This window comes from Juglans regia, chromosome 4 (assembly GCF_001411555.2).
Source record: "Juglans regia cultivar Chandler chromosome 4, Walnut 2.0, whole genome shotgun sequence".
NCBI lineage: Eukaryota > Viridiplantae > Streptophyta > Magnoliopsida > Fagales > Juglandaceae > Juglans > Juglans regia.
The window spans coordinates 2366090-2381449 of record NC_049904.1 but is presented as its reverse complement, the minus strand read 5'-3'; the positions used below and the strand labels follow the sequence as shown (position 1 = coordinate 2381449).

The 15360-nt window shown below is 35.5% G+C and overlaps 1 protein-coding gene across 1 annotated transcript; it reads right to left on the bottom strand.

The window, feature by feature from the left end:
* Positions 1-8715: 8715 nt before the first annotated feature.
* Positions 8716-10669, bottom strand: LOC108984208. Its single transcript, XM_018956085.2, has 3 exons — positions 10452-10669; positions 9901-10230; positions 8716-9370 (listed from the first exon to the last, which is right to left on the bottom strand). Exons 1-3 carry the CDS (start codon positions 10516-10518, stop codon positions 9054-9056), a joined length of 714 nt encoding a protein of 237 aa, XP_018811630.1. The 5' UTR covers positions 10519-10669; the 3' UTR covers positions 8716-9053.
* Positions 10670-15360: the final 4691 nt, after the last annotated feature.

The window sequence follows — 15360 nt, the reverse complement described above, 5'->3', positions numbered from 1 at the left end:
GATTTTTTTTTGCCTCAAATTTCAAATAAAACGCTACAAATACCCATTTGGTTTTCCTATGAAATTGCCAGAAAAACTTTTTGTGGCGAGTTATAGTCATCACAAAATTTAATAAATCGCCAATAATGATGAGATCTATTCTAACGGCCTAATTAAATCGTTGGGAAAACTTTTATGCTGAATAATAGTCGCCACAAATACTATAAAAATCGCCGGTAAAAAGTACCAACGATATATGATCGCCAAAAATAAGTTTAATATAAAAAAAATATTTCGATATTTTACAAAATTAAAAAAAGAATCCACAAAATTAATCCTAATGAACTATACCCAAACTATACTTCATATTAGAGACCCTTATATTTATTATAGATGTATATGTAACTGTAAGATATAATTAATATATGAACTAAACCCTAAAGCTAGAAATTTCATGCACCTATCAAAAATACCCCTTAATGAAAAAAAAACTCAAAAATATTAAAATAAGATCTACAGGTGATAGTGAAGAGACAATAAAAGCCTACCGACTCGTCTTCAAATTGTGTAACGTAATCTTCATCCATAACCGCAGCACTTGACTTAGATTCTGTCAGATTGTGTAAATAAATTGTCAATGAAAAAATGTCATCATTTTGAGGTTATCAGGTAAATAACAACAAAACCAGATTCCTACTCACCAAAATTAAGTTCTGGAGATTTATTACCATCATTTTCATTCACTTCTTTGTATTTAATGCTCAGTTGATTTTGTGTAGTACATTGTTGCACTGGTTTATGAGTATCAACAAGACTTTCTGCTAACATTGTTGAGTACCTGCATATCCAACACAATAATGTCATTTCTCTTAATATAATTTTCATCCACTTCTTTCGATTGCTCTTAATATAATTCTCAACCCTACATTCATGGCTTGAATAATATTTCAACTTATCTGCACTGACACTAGTTAAACTATTTTTTAAGTAGTAGATAGTCTCATTTAGTTTACATTATTATTATGTAAATGTAGTTGACCTCTTAGATTTGTCTGCAACATACAGAAAATTTACTGAAATTTAAATTTTTTTTCTTTTTATGAATAACAACCCCATATGGCTTCTTGTTCATCCTCATCCTCATCTTCATGCATGTCATCCTCAACACCACCAAACGTTTCCCGTAAGAATTTCTGTTGCCTAACAACTACAGAGAGTATTCCTAATTAATAAAAGTTAATCCTATCAATGTAACAGCCAAATAGGCATACTACATACCCCTAGATGATTTAGCATTCCCTCACCAACAATGCCATCCCCCCCTAAAAAAGATAAAAAAGATTATCCTTGGAGTAAATGCCCTTATTTCACCCAAGAAAGATATCATACATTGAAGCTATAAATATAATCTTTAATGTATCAAATATATCTAATCTCCATATTTTTTTTTATCCAAGTATCACATAAGCTGATAATTATATACAAGATTATGAAGATATATATTGAAATTTCATACCACGTTGCTCATCCCACATAAACCCATATACAAAAAAGACAACACCCTAGCACACAAGAAATATATAGATGATAACATATTTTAAACATTTAGCACATAACCTTTTCTTTTTATAAGTGAACGATATTTAGCACATAATCAAATCATATTAGTGAAATAATTCAACATTATTTTTGGAAAAATAATGGGAATTGTTTTGTACAATTTTTTTTATCCATTAGTATTAAAAATCACATTTTACAACCAGCCAACCAATCAAAATTAAAACATATAGTGATTAAACGGAGGAGGGGATGAATCCATGCGTTGCATAAAAAGACTCCTGATAAAAACCAGTACAATTGCTTACCAATCCCACCCACCCCATCCCTATGGTTCGTAGGGTTTCCTAAATATATATTTACCTGATTAAAGTATATTCTTGATGAGCCATTAGCTTACACATATTTTCCATAATTCACCAAATTTTAAAAAGATGCATATGATGCGATAACTCGTAGTATTTCTAGCATACATAATGACAATCACTTGTTGTGCAAGCATGTTGACCCATGTCAAACCCAACAAGAAGAATATATTTCCATTGAGTGATATGATGACTTAATATATTTTACTTCTTATTAAACGAAATCATCCCAGTACAAGCTTCTCTCTATTTATAAGTGCACTTTTTCAAGTGTTTTTAGCAAAAAATGATCCAGACAAACAGCTTCAGCTATACTTTTAAAATAGAAACCACTTAAAATTATCAAATGCAACAACAAAATGCAAAGAATCGCAAACCATCTTCCTTACCTTTTGCAGCAAAGCCAGTTTCTTGGGTATCGTCACTGATATTGTCGTCGTCGTCATCCTCATCACCATTGACACCCTTAAGATTACTATGCAAATGCAAAATATCAAGCAAAAATTATGAACATCTAACACCCACATCAACACATACAGATAATGTCGGTTATACAAAAAAATCCCATGCAAAAAAGGACATGCTTTTAGATTCATTAGTCTACAAACAAAAAGCCCAATTTTTGTAAAGCTTCTACATGCGGATAAAGGGGGAGAGATAGACAAATGAGTTGCAAAGATATATATCTATGGTGACGGAAGGTAAATGCAAGTGGAAATTTGTTGGACTATCTCGACCTCTAATAAGCAAGAATCGTAGAAAGCAAATCAATCTGAGAAAAAGGATGGAGGCATAGATTTTGTATGGAGAGGAAACGAGGACCCTAGCTTCCGTGGAGGGAAACTAAAGTGGTGGAGTAGAGGCTTTGAGGCGTATTCGAAAATGGAGAAATAGTCGTGTGGGGGTGGGTGGATTTGCAGGTTAAGGAAAATGAGGAAGAATGTCGAAGGGTGTACTCGGGAACAAACTCAGATATCCAAAGAAGCTTTTGGGACAATGCTTTAACTTTTCCTTCTCTGGTGATTTCCAATGACTCAATGTGATCGATTGTCAAAAAATGAAATTTAAAAAAAAAATGCCAAGAGTGTGAAGCATTTGAGTGAGTATTAATGATCAACAAACATCCCATGCATGCATGCTTGCTTCTTATAGTCTACCGTGAAAAAGAATAGGATACTGACCATGTGTTAAGTATACAATATTGATTGGTGTAAATTTCGCATCTCTGTTATGATAAGATGGGATTTATAAAAGATTTTCTTATATATAAAGTAGATTACACTATGTTAATGGTACGGAATCAGATCATGTGTCTTTCAAACTATTTATTTTACAAATCGAACCATGACACTATATGGATGATGAACGTTTGTTAATGTAGACATCTAATTTAATGGCCATGGCAGCTCATTCCGGTTGATTTCATGTATAATTATACGTACATTTTCTCCTTAACTTCTATGCCTAGCGCAATGTGCATCCTCAACTATGTACGAGAAACTGAAATGTGAAACCCTATAATAATGTTAAGTTTCAGGGTGCACCCTTTGGCCAGTGATCTATCGACCTTGAGAAGTTTTGAAACAATGAAGAAAACAATACGAGGGAGGGGCCTCTTCCTTGGCTCTCCGCAGCTTGGGGTACTGGAGGGAAGGGACCCCCAACGCCAGTGGCCGCCCACATTAATATTGTACTATATGTGTATATATGTTTGTAAAGTATAGTTGTATACCACATTCAACCTCAAAACAAGGAAGAATTAAAAACTCCAGCCAGGATTTACAAAGATTTAGGACATGAGCTTAATTTTCAGGCAGGCAGGAACTAATTAGAGTTATTCTTTGTTCAAATCGGTCTGTAGAGTGCATCATTTACATCAATTAAATTTTAATATTAGTTCATTAATTTGTAAAATTCAAATTTTAAAATTTATCTTTCAAATTAAATTATACCATGTAAATATTTTATTAAGTATGTTCTACACCCTGAATTGATCATAATAGGATTTTTCAGGAGCGAAAGGGTAACAACGGCTACATTTATAGATTGCAAGATACTCAGGCTCGTGAATATTGCGGCGAAGAAAGTTGGATGTTGTAGATCGACGTCTAATTTTCAGGATTGTTTAATATATAGATTTTTAAGAAAATTCAAAACAGGGAAAGTTAAGAATGATAATTATTTTTCCTTGATGAATATTCTGTATACGTACAGCTTATATAGTATTGCATTTTACATTTGAACTTTAACGGAAATATACATTCAAATTTTAGGCTACTAGGATTTTATCCCGATTGCTGCTGTGATCTCTTGGAAATTCTATTGCTGCATTCTCGGAGGATCTCATGGGATTTTAGTTGCTGCATTCTCGATGTTGTTGTGATTTCTTAGAATTTCAGTTCCAGCATTTTCGGGTTGATTAAGTTCCTGATCTTCATCCTTGTATTCAGTAACAGTAAGTTGATTCTCTACACGCCCCCTCAATCTGAAGGGTAGATCACGGACGTTCAAATTGACTTGAACTTGTCTGAATTTGATTGGTGGCAGTGGTTTTGTAAGTGAATTGGCTAGTTAATCTCAGCTTGAGATGAATTTAACCACAAATTCTTTGTAGCAGACTTGATCTCGAACAAAGTGAAAATCTATTTCAATGTGTTTTGTTCTTGCATGAAATATAGGATTGGATGTGAGGTTGGTAGCTCCAATGTTATCACGCCATAAAATTGGGCTATGCTTCGGTGGCATACCAAGTTCATTTAGTATTGATTTGATCCAAGTGAGTTCTGCGGCTGCATTTGACATTTGAAATTTAGGGCACATATTGTGTGTTTTATTTTTCTCTACTGGCAAAGCAATGGTCGACAGGATTTTATTGACAACAGGACCAGATGAGTGGCCAAGTCAACGATGCCACTCACGGATAGAACACGAACACTAGAAAAAGATTGAGGGAGATTTGTGTGACTTGTGAGCTGATAGAGTCCATTATTGAGATGTCCTCGATGAAGGACCTTCACCGAGTAATCCTTCACAAGAAAATAATGAGAATGAAATTCAAAATAAACCGCGTTGTCAACACAAAATTGTTGCACAGAAATTAAATTATTTTGTATTTCAGGAACAAGAAGGACTTGGTTAAGAACAAAAGTAGACGAAGGAGTTGAAATTTTAGAAGATCCAACTTTTGAAATTTGCAAACCTTGCCCATTTCCAACTTGCACATTATTTAAGCCATTGTAGTCATCTTTCTTTAAGTTTAGATTAGCAACATCATTTGTGAGATGATGAGTGGCTCCTGTATCCGCATTCCATTCAGTGTCCCTAGTGCAGTTGTTGCCATTGTTCATTGCTACCGTTGCTTGTATTGATGGCGTTTGTGGTGCATCCTAATAAGATGGATTAAAGCGAAAATAACACTTTCTAGTAGAGTGTTCGAATTTACAACAAACTTGGCAAATGATAGGAGGTTGATCATTTTTCCGGTTGGCTGAAGTACAGCCACCATGATTGCCACACCCCTTTCCTCGAAAGTCGCCACGTCCATTTCGTTGAAACGGTTGTGACTGTCACTGAGCAACATTTGCAGAAGGTTGATGAACGGTAAGAGTGAGTTGATTCCGAGAAAGGCAAATTTCAGTGGTCAACAACAAGGAATAGATTTCTTCGACATTGACACTATCCTTGGTGGCTGAGATTGAGGCCAAAAAGCTGTCGTTTTCATGGATGAGACCTGCAAGAACATATGTTATAATATCATCACGAATCATTTGTTGTCCGACAACTGCTAATTCATCGGCAAGCCTTTTGATGAAGTGAAAATAGTCAGTGGCAGACTTGCTGCCTTTGGTTGCAGTTGTGAGTTGGGTGCGAATTTGCACTATGCGTGCACGAGATCGCGATGAGGAAGTGTCATCCAGAGCGCTCCAAACAGCATTGGAAGTTGTATAATTAACAACTTGAGGAATGACTGGTTCGGATAGGAAAGACATTAGTGTGCTTAGAATGAGGTTGTCTTGACGAACCCAGTGGGAGTAAGCAGGATTTAGTCTTTCAGAGACAACATAGTTTCAGGGTGAGGAACAAAAATGGTTTTAGGTGGTTTGGGGTGGTACCATCAATATACCCAAACAAATCTTGGCCTCTGAAATACGGTACCATTTGTGCTTTCCAGAGGAGATAGTTGTCTTGGTTAAGCTTAACAGTGACAACGTTGGGCATGGAGATGACAGAAGGGTGGTTGAGAGTTTGTGTTTCAGAATTGGTGTTGGAAGGATTTGAGGAAGACATTTTTAGACGTTTGTCTTTTGTGGCTGTACTGATAGCATATAAGAAAATTCAAAACAGGGGAAGTTGAGAATGATAATTGTTTTTCCTTGATGAATATTTTGTATACGTACAACTTATATAGTATTGCATTTTACATTTGAACTCTAACGGAAATATATATTCAAAGCTAGTAACAACTATACAATATAATTTTGGTAGGATCATGGGATCGTGTCTCCCTCAATTTTAGGCTCCAGATATGCTGCTGGGATTTTATCCCAATTGCTGCAGTGATCTCTTGAAAATTCTGTTGCTGCATTCTCGTTGTTGTTGTGATTTCTTAGAATTTCAGTTCTTGCATTTTCAGGTTGATTGAGTTCTTGATCTTCATCCTTGTATTCAGTAACAATAAGCTGATTCTCTACAAGATTAAAGTAGATTAATGAATTACGTTCATTTATATAATATCATAGCCTAGTAATTAAGAAAAGCAATACCGACGTACGTACTATTATCAAAATTGCAACAACTCGATCTTAATTACCTTTTATACAATAATTATTTATAGAAAAATGCTTTAACAACAAAGAAATTACACAAAACTAAATTTACAAACTAACGTAGTTTGATATAATACGTTATATTGTAAATAAAACTGATTTTATTGTAAAATAAGAAGTGAGAATCAAGATTTTGAGAAGGGATGGACTTTCTTTTTCTGCAGGGGAGTTTCTCATTTTGAGTCCTCTACCTTTGATCAAATGGCATCAAATTCTAAATAAATAAAAAATTTCTATTTTGGTGGATGTTACAAAATTCTTACTTCGTTTCTAGATCAATTGATATACAACTTATGACTGAAAATGGAGAAAAAGAGATAAAATGAGACAAGTTAATGATCTACAAATGAATTTTTCTAGAGGCTCATTAATTCAAGGGTGGCTTGCTTTTTGTGATCATGTAAAATCATTTATACCTTCTAAGTCTTCATTACAGTAATTAGAAAAAGATGTTGATGGTTTATTTTATCGTGACAAACTTTATTTGTAGTATGTGCTAGATTAAGAATGTGAGAGCAACATAGGAATAAAAGACTCTGTATTTTTTCAGTGCTCACTGGGTCATCGAGTAGTGCAGTTGAATTTTTATTAATCATGAGATAATTGTTTTGTTCATGCGATCAAATTTTGGAAAGTATTTTCTCTTGCCATCTTTATGACGACGATGTTGAGAAATGATGGATATATACATATATATATATATATATGAAGGTTAATTAATTTCAAACTTCATTTGGGTTATATATATGAAGGTTAAGATAGACAGTTCCAGAGATTTTAATTATTGTGGCATTGCCACATTTCAAAGGGTGGATGGCCTTTCTCGACTCCAGACAATGGCTAGATTGTATGAGATTGTACATGAGAAGGTATGTAATTACCTTAGAACAAACATTCCTCAGCCAAAAATCACAGTAGCTTAAAAATTATAACTCAGCAGTAAAAGTAATTCAAATATATCATTATTAATTGTCTAAATGATATGATTCAGTACTTCACTGTAAATATAAGTACTACAGTTATCATGAGACATTAAAATCATTAATGTGTAGGTAGCACTCTTGTTTTCAAGCATGCCATCTGATACAATTCAAAATTTATTTTTTTTTAATCTAAAATATTAAAGAATTTAATTAATTTGAGTATATTTTCTTATTCTTGAAAATGCAAAAACAAGGAGGGTGGATTTGCTTCATACGAGCTCACTACATATTTTGCATGGTTAGAGGTAACATGACATGCATGCATTGATCTCTACCGTCAAATATGGTTAATTTGAAGATATTGCAATCGGAACAAACTCTTCCTGTTAAAGTAGAAAAAGATGGAAATTCAGAGATACTTGCTTATATTAGATTTTATGTTCCTATGCATTAGGCTATTTACTAATCAATTTTATGTACTCTTTCAATCTTATTGATTGTGAACTAACAACTAACTCAATTACTCAAAATTATGTGCGGCATGTAAGGAGTCACACTTTGTTTGTTGATAATTTGGACACATTATTTTAAGGAATTTTGTTTTTTCTTCCAATTAGGCAAATGTGGCAAACGTGCTTTTCACATTAAATTAGGCAAACTGCTAGTATATTTATGTGTATGTGTGTGAGGGAATAACCTTATATCTGTAGAGTTTTGTGAATCTAGGCCGCCAGAGTTAATTCCAAAAAATATAGAATATAATATAGCTAGCCTATATAAATAATAGGCCGCATGATTAATATTCATTAATCTCAACTTATAAAATTAAAAGGAGTATATATATATATATGCTTTTGAATAAAATAGCATATAATAGTTATCAACAGTACATTCCATTGAGTTATTCTATTTTCAAACTGATGTGTAGAGAACATCATCCACATTACTTAAATGATAAAATTTGATTTATAAGATTCAAATTTTAAAATTTATCTTCTAAATCAAATTATACCACGTAAACAGTGTATGATGTAGAGGCCTTATAATAGTATTACTCCACACCAATACTGGAAGGATTGACCCTTGAATTTCAATCCCTCACTGATCTGACAGATTCTCTCTCAACTTTACTAATATTAATCCCTCATTAAATTAAGCTAAATTTTAAAGAGAAATTTTATTTGCAGTCTTGAGTGGGAGACTGCGTGTACAGTCTCAAAGATGAATAGGGGTAAAAGAGAAAAAATAACATTTTAAAAATGATATTATTATAATTTTTAATTTTTTTTAAACTTAATTGTATGGGCTTACATGAAAAGTCCCAATTTAAAATCTCTATGTAGACTAACTCATTTTTAAAATACGAAGTACTCCAAAAACCATGCATCCAGATGGTCACATGATTACTGGGGAGCTGCAGCTCTAGAAACGTAGAAGGTAACAGTCTCGTATAATTTTCGAGATGATGAGCCGGAAATAGGGCCAGGGGCTGGGGCGACACCAGAATCCAAAAGCTTAGACTCGTATAATTTTCGAGGTGGAGAGCCGGAAATAGGGCCAGGGGCAGGGGCCACACCAGAACCCAAAAGCTCAGTCTCATATAATTTTCGAGATGGAGAGCCGGAAATAGGGCCAGGGGCCACACCAGAACCCAAAAGCTCGCTCATGGAACGGTGAGGATTGGCGCGTTGTTTCTCACACAAGTCCGGCAAATATCCTCCTGCATATATAGTGCATATATGTATTAATTTCATATCAGAAAATCATACCATTTTTATGAAAAACATGATGCAGCAATTATAATTAACGGGGAAATCAATATGAGTGCTCCTGTTACAAGTAAGAATCAAATAATCAATTAGCACTAGCTTGTATAATCTACACTAATATGTTTTATGTGAAATTATATTTGTAGTTTTATGATGTGTAAATCCCGTTCATTCTTTTTTAAAAAAATGGATAAATCTCACACTCACATGAAAAACTATATTTTTTTAATAGTGGATCTTACTTTTTTTTTAAAAATGAGTCATGTCTTGCATAACTTAAGACGACTGTATCTAGTATTACTCAGCTACAAGTTGGTTTGTAAACACAGTAATACAATTACCATGATCAAAACCAACATAGTTATTTAAAAAAAAAAATCAAAGTATATGTTTGTTATGCCAACTAATCTAACAAACTTCCACATCAATATATTTGCGTTTTTGTGTTTTTAAAAAGTGAGTTTGGAAATATTAGTCTTACCCTCCCCAGCAGCCAAATTGAAGTAAAGATCGACAATGTTGGGGCACATTTGGTAACAATAAGGAGAGCAAAGCTTGGCAGTGGCTTTTGGATCAAGAAGGGCATCCGATGAGATTCCAACAGTGTTCCTCTCAACCCCACACGCTTCAACACATTTATCAGTCTCAATGTATTCAGTGATGCCGTTAACCAACACCTCTGATGTCTTGCATTGGTACTCCACCTTTCCATGATCACAAGCCACAGACGTCTCCAGCAAACACCTTTTGCCCGATGATGATATTGAAAATGCGCAAACATTGTTTGGCAAATTCTCGCAAACAAGCTCAGCTACACACAAATGAACATATATCACACGCAGGGTTTAAAAAAGAAAAACTACATTTTCGAGTATGGAGGATGCAACTTCCACACTATGAACGAGACATGACATGATATGGTTTGATTTGTAAGAGTTAGTTTTAACAATAGATCAATAATCAAAACATACACAATCCTTAACAAATAAATCACTCAGTGTAACCATGACAAAGAGTGTGAAATGATCATACCTATTGCAGCATGGAGGAAGAGAGAAGAGAGGAAAACAACCAAGGGCAACTTGGATAAGAAAGCCATTGCCGGATTAATGTGTGATGGTTTCTGTATGTACGTGCCCTGGTTCCGAAGGGAAATGTGGAGTCTTTTAACGATGGAATGTACTGAAAAGGACAAGACAAACCTAATGTTTTGTGAGATGAAGTGAATGGACAAACCTAATGTTTTGTGAGATGAAGTGAATGGAAGAGGTTTTACTTATATATATAGGTGATGGTTTTCTCGGACAATACAATGAATTAAAGCGGAATCCACGGCCTACTTATAGGAAAGTCATATATAGGCTTTGAAGGCTCCATTGCTTGTTTGTGAATCCATCAAAATTAACTTGTACCTATATTTGGAGGTTTGAGGTTAATTATATACCATATTCCAACGATAAACTCCTTTGGGAAAACCTCACCTTGGGATTTCTTGCTATTTTTAAGTTTCTGTTTGTTTCCCATTTATATTATACACTGATTCCTGTTTTTGTTTGCCGCCAAATATTAATCCGTTTTTTCTCCACCTTCTTTCTCCGTCAAACATTATAATTTTTTTGAGAGATATTATTCGTTATTTTACATTTGTTTTTTCAATTTTAATCACACTTGTTAATATGTTAAATTCTAAATGTTCACAACCATTATAAAATTATTTAAATATATATATAGAGGAAATATATGTGACTACAGATAATATAATTTAAAATAATTATGATTATCCTTATTCCTAAATTAAGAATCAATTAAAATTAAAAGAATCTTTTTTTAATCTTGAACCATTGGATGGCTCATATATGCCTGCATATTGCATGTTCAAGTTCTCGATTAATGCAAGGAAAGAATTCGGGCTTTTTGTAATTATAATTTGTCCTTTGTAAGTTTGTAGCATCGATTCGGCCGATGTCCAAAGGGCCACAAACATGTAAAAGAGTCTAAGAACTTCATTCTAAAAAAAAAAAAAGTACAGGATTGAACTTCTAACTGTCTCAAGCCGTCCTATACCAACTTGGCCCAAAAAAACCTAAAAACACTTTGGATAATGTTTTGTTTCATACGCTTTTGGGCTAAATTTCAGCAACTTAGGTCTTCAGAAATGGGCTTACAAAATCGAAGCAGAAATCAGTTGGGAGAGGGTGGCCTTGGGGGTAAGGCTCCGGTCCTGCAGGGATTGGAGAGTTACTTCTTATCACTTAAACTCACATTCTAACAATATATTTATAAACTCCAAATTCTCGATCCCATATAAAAAATTTTGATTCAAAATAATTTTCTCAATTTAATCAATCTCCCAAAATGCCAATTCATCAGTAGATGAAAAAAGAAAAAAGACTTTTTCCAACGCTAAATTTCATAGCTAATACCATAGAAAATTGTCGGAAATACTTATTTTCGTCGCAATTTCATTTGACACATGTTCGTCGGAATTGTGTGTGTGTGTGTGTTTTTTTTTTTTGCGTAAAATCAACGAATGTCAAAATTCTTTGCAATTAGTTATCCTTTCCAGCGATTATTGGTCGTCGCAATTAGCTGTACAGATCCACTCTTACATTGTTGGAAAAAGTTAATTGCAGCAAAGATTTTCCTTGCAATAGGTTAAATATTCGCCACTAATAGTGAGATCATTTTCTCGTCCAATCCCTAAAATCGCCGCAATAGGAGATTTCCCAGCGATACCATGTTTGACGCAACTTATTTGAAACATATGATAATCGTCGCAAAAAAATATTTCCAACAATAAGACTTGGTGAGGAGACCCAATGGCAATCAGAATTGGTGACAAGAGTTAGGCGATGAGCGAAATATTTTACTTCTCGGGAGGCGAGAAGACTTGGCGACCAGTCTAACCGATCAACTTAAAAGACTAACCAAAACCACATCGTGGGTGACAACCAGCAAAGGCAAGTAGCTTTACCACTCGGTAGGTTGGGAAGATGAGACTTTCATCCAGGTCAGGAGTCTTTCTACTCGGTAGGCAAGGAGAGGGCAGTGTGGTCTTTGTGACCTCCACACCCGTTCAATTGTGAACTCCATGCCAGTTATATTCAGAGCACACGGCATCTACTTGGTGGCACTATTCCTCCCAACTAGGATAAATATGCTAACCACCAAATCCGAGTTCCACAATGAATCTGTTTGGCGACCAAATCCTCTCGAATTCTGCAATTCAAACCACATATCACTGAATCATCCATTTAGATAATCATGTTATTCTTGGGATATTTCCTTTTATATTAACATCTATCTTTAGAGATTATTTTCTAGATTTTTAGGCGAGATGGTAGCTGCAGTTATCTTGTTTCCAGATTTGAAATTCAACATCTGTTTAATCTCAACTTGTGGGATAAATAAAGGGAGTTCTGAATCAGAGTTTTGTTTGTTTTTTCTTGCTTTTTTTTTTTATTTCATTATGAACTAATTTTATTGTCTAGACCTTTGATGTAGCCTAGCACTGAATACACAATTTATATTCCAACTTATTTTATTTTCGATATTTCCATAATTAAGTGTTTATTCATTGTTCTTACTACTTGCAATTTTCTAGCTAACTATTGCTCGATCTATTAGATTGCAATGAGACCAAGATATGATTTGTGATTAGAGCTCTATGATTAAACACCATTAGTTGAGTGAAAGCAGAGATGTTATACCACGACTAGTGTGATTTTCAAAAAAAATCTAAAAAACTTAATGAGTCTCCAATTAGTTAAATTCATATAGAGATATGGAGTTATTAGTTGGAGATATTTTTTGTATTATTCGAGATAAAATATTGAATAATTAAGAAATTTTTATTATCAACTTAGGATAATTGAGATTCTATAACAAAGGAGAATAAACTGTGTAAGATTTGCTAGGTGAAGTCAAACGCTATAGATCTGTTCTTATTATTTTTAAAAACCTTAATTTTAATGTGCATTTCTTCAGTTTAATTTAGATAAACAACTCTTTAAATTTCAATTTTTCAAATAGTAATTAATTTAGTCAATTTCAATACTTAATAGCATAATTATTCCATGTGGGTTCAATAATCATTTTCTTTAAAATATTTTACTACTTGTTACGATTATGTGCACTTACAGATATATTTTTATACCGAACATTGCTTTATGCGGGGGTACCTGGCCTTCAGCCCCATGATATGCTTATCTGGTGTAGTAGACCGGCCTCAAGACTTCCTCCTCTTCGTGCACTAATGTCGAAGAGACTGCTTGGGGGAAGACCGACAAGTATAGGGTCAGTGTTTCCCCACACCTGGGTTGGTTGAGGAGAGGTGGGCATGTGAGGTACTTCTTGAGAGCCTTGAACACCAGGTCGCACTTGATGTCCCATATTTATGCCTTTCGCAGAACCTTAAAGAAAGGCAGGCACTTGTCTGTGGATCCTGACATGAACTTGCTGAGAGCTACCACACGTCCGACCAGTCTTTGCACCTTGTTTATACTTTGGGGTGGGGCCATGTTGAGGATGGCCTCCAACTTTTCGGGGTTGGTTTCAATTCTGCATTCTGACACCATGAATCCCATAAACTTCTCTGATCCGACGTCAAAGGCACACTTCACATGGTTCAACTTTATCCGGTACTACCTCAGTATTGCGAAAGCCTCCCTCAGATCATTCAAGTGTTTTTCTGGAGTCTCACTCTTAACCAACAGGTCGTCTCCGTAGACCTCCATGTTTCTTCTTACCTGATTTTTGAACATACGGTTGACCAACTGCTGGTAGGTGGTTCTCGCATTCTTCAGCCCATAAGGCATTCCATGTAACAATACAGGCCTCGGTCGGTGATGAATGAGGTCTTCTCCTCCTCCTCCAGGTTCATGCGAATTTGGTTATACCCGGAGTAAGCGTCCATGAAGCTAAGCATACGATCACCCACCATGGAGTCGACGATCAGATCAATGCGGGGAAGTGGGAAGCTGTCCTTCTAGCAGGCTTTGTTGAGGTCGGGGAAATCGACATACATTCTCCATTTTCCGCTCAACCTTTTCACGAGCACCACGTTGGCTGGGACAGCCATTCTAGGTAGTGGGTTTCTCATATGAATCGGGCGGCTAGCAGGCAGTCTACTTCCTCAGCTATGGCAACATTCTTTTCCGCACTTACACTTAGGCATTTCTGCCTCACCCCTTTGGCCTTTGGGTCTATGCTAAAGTTGTGTTATATGACTTCGAGGGCTATTCTGGGCATGTCCTCGTGACTCCAAGCAAATACGTCTAGGAGTTGCTACACGGCGCTCCACAGCTCAGGTGTCATCTCGCTACCGATCCAGCTTGCAGTGGCTCCTGGTTGAGTCAAGTTTAAGGGAACGAACTCCAACGGCTCGTTTGGCTCCACCTTTCTGAGTCTCTGCTCGTCTCGGACTTCGCCTTCAACTGGGTCACAAACCAGTGACGGTGGTAAGGTGTAGTCATCCACTGTAGGGCATACCACGTTCACCCCACAACTCGGAGGCACCATTTCCTTGGTATGTTCTTGCCTCTCCTCCAGGGCATCTCCTTCTCCAATCTTGGGAGTTTTGTTTCCTTGTTGGTGAGCTTCCATGTTCGTCAACACTATTTGTGAGCTTCTGAGTTGTATAGAATGGGTTGTCGCAACCATACGAAGTACAAACAAGATCTACAAGGATCCCACAGACGGCGCCACTGTTAACGTCGTGTTTCATACACCTTTGGGCCAAGTTCCAGCAACTCAAGTTTTCAAAGTTGGGCCTGCGAAAACAAAATAGAAAGCAACTGGGAGAGGGCGGCATTGGGGCCAGGGAGTCCCTGATGCCATTGTCAATAAAGTATTTTGAAAGTTTGTAAATAATGAAAGAGTCTAGAGACTAGAGAGCTTTTTCGTACCTGAAAATTGCTATTTATATCGTGAGTCTGAGGAG

What these genes read in the sequence shown, in the direction of transcription:
- LOC108984208 (XM_018956085.2), bottom strand. Translation starts at nt 10,518, where the DNA reads ATGGCTTTCTTATCCAAGTTGCCCTTGGTTGTTTTCCTCTCTTCTCTC. An exon ending in CTTCCTCCATGCTGCAATAG is followed by an intron (nt 10,231 to 10,451) that starts GTATGATCATTT and finishes ATTTGTGTGTAG; the next exon opens with CTGAGCTTGTTTGCGAGAAT. An exon ending in CAATTTGGCTGCTGGGGAGG is followed by an intron (nt 9,371 to 9,900) that starts GTAAGACTAATA and finishes CTATATATGCAG; the next exon opens with GAGGATATTTGCCGGACTTG.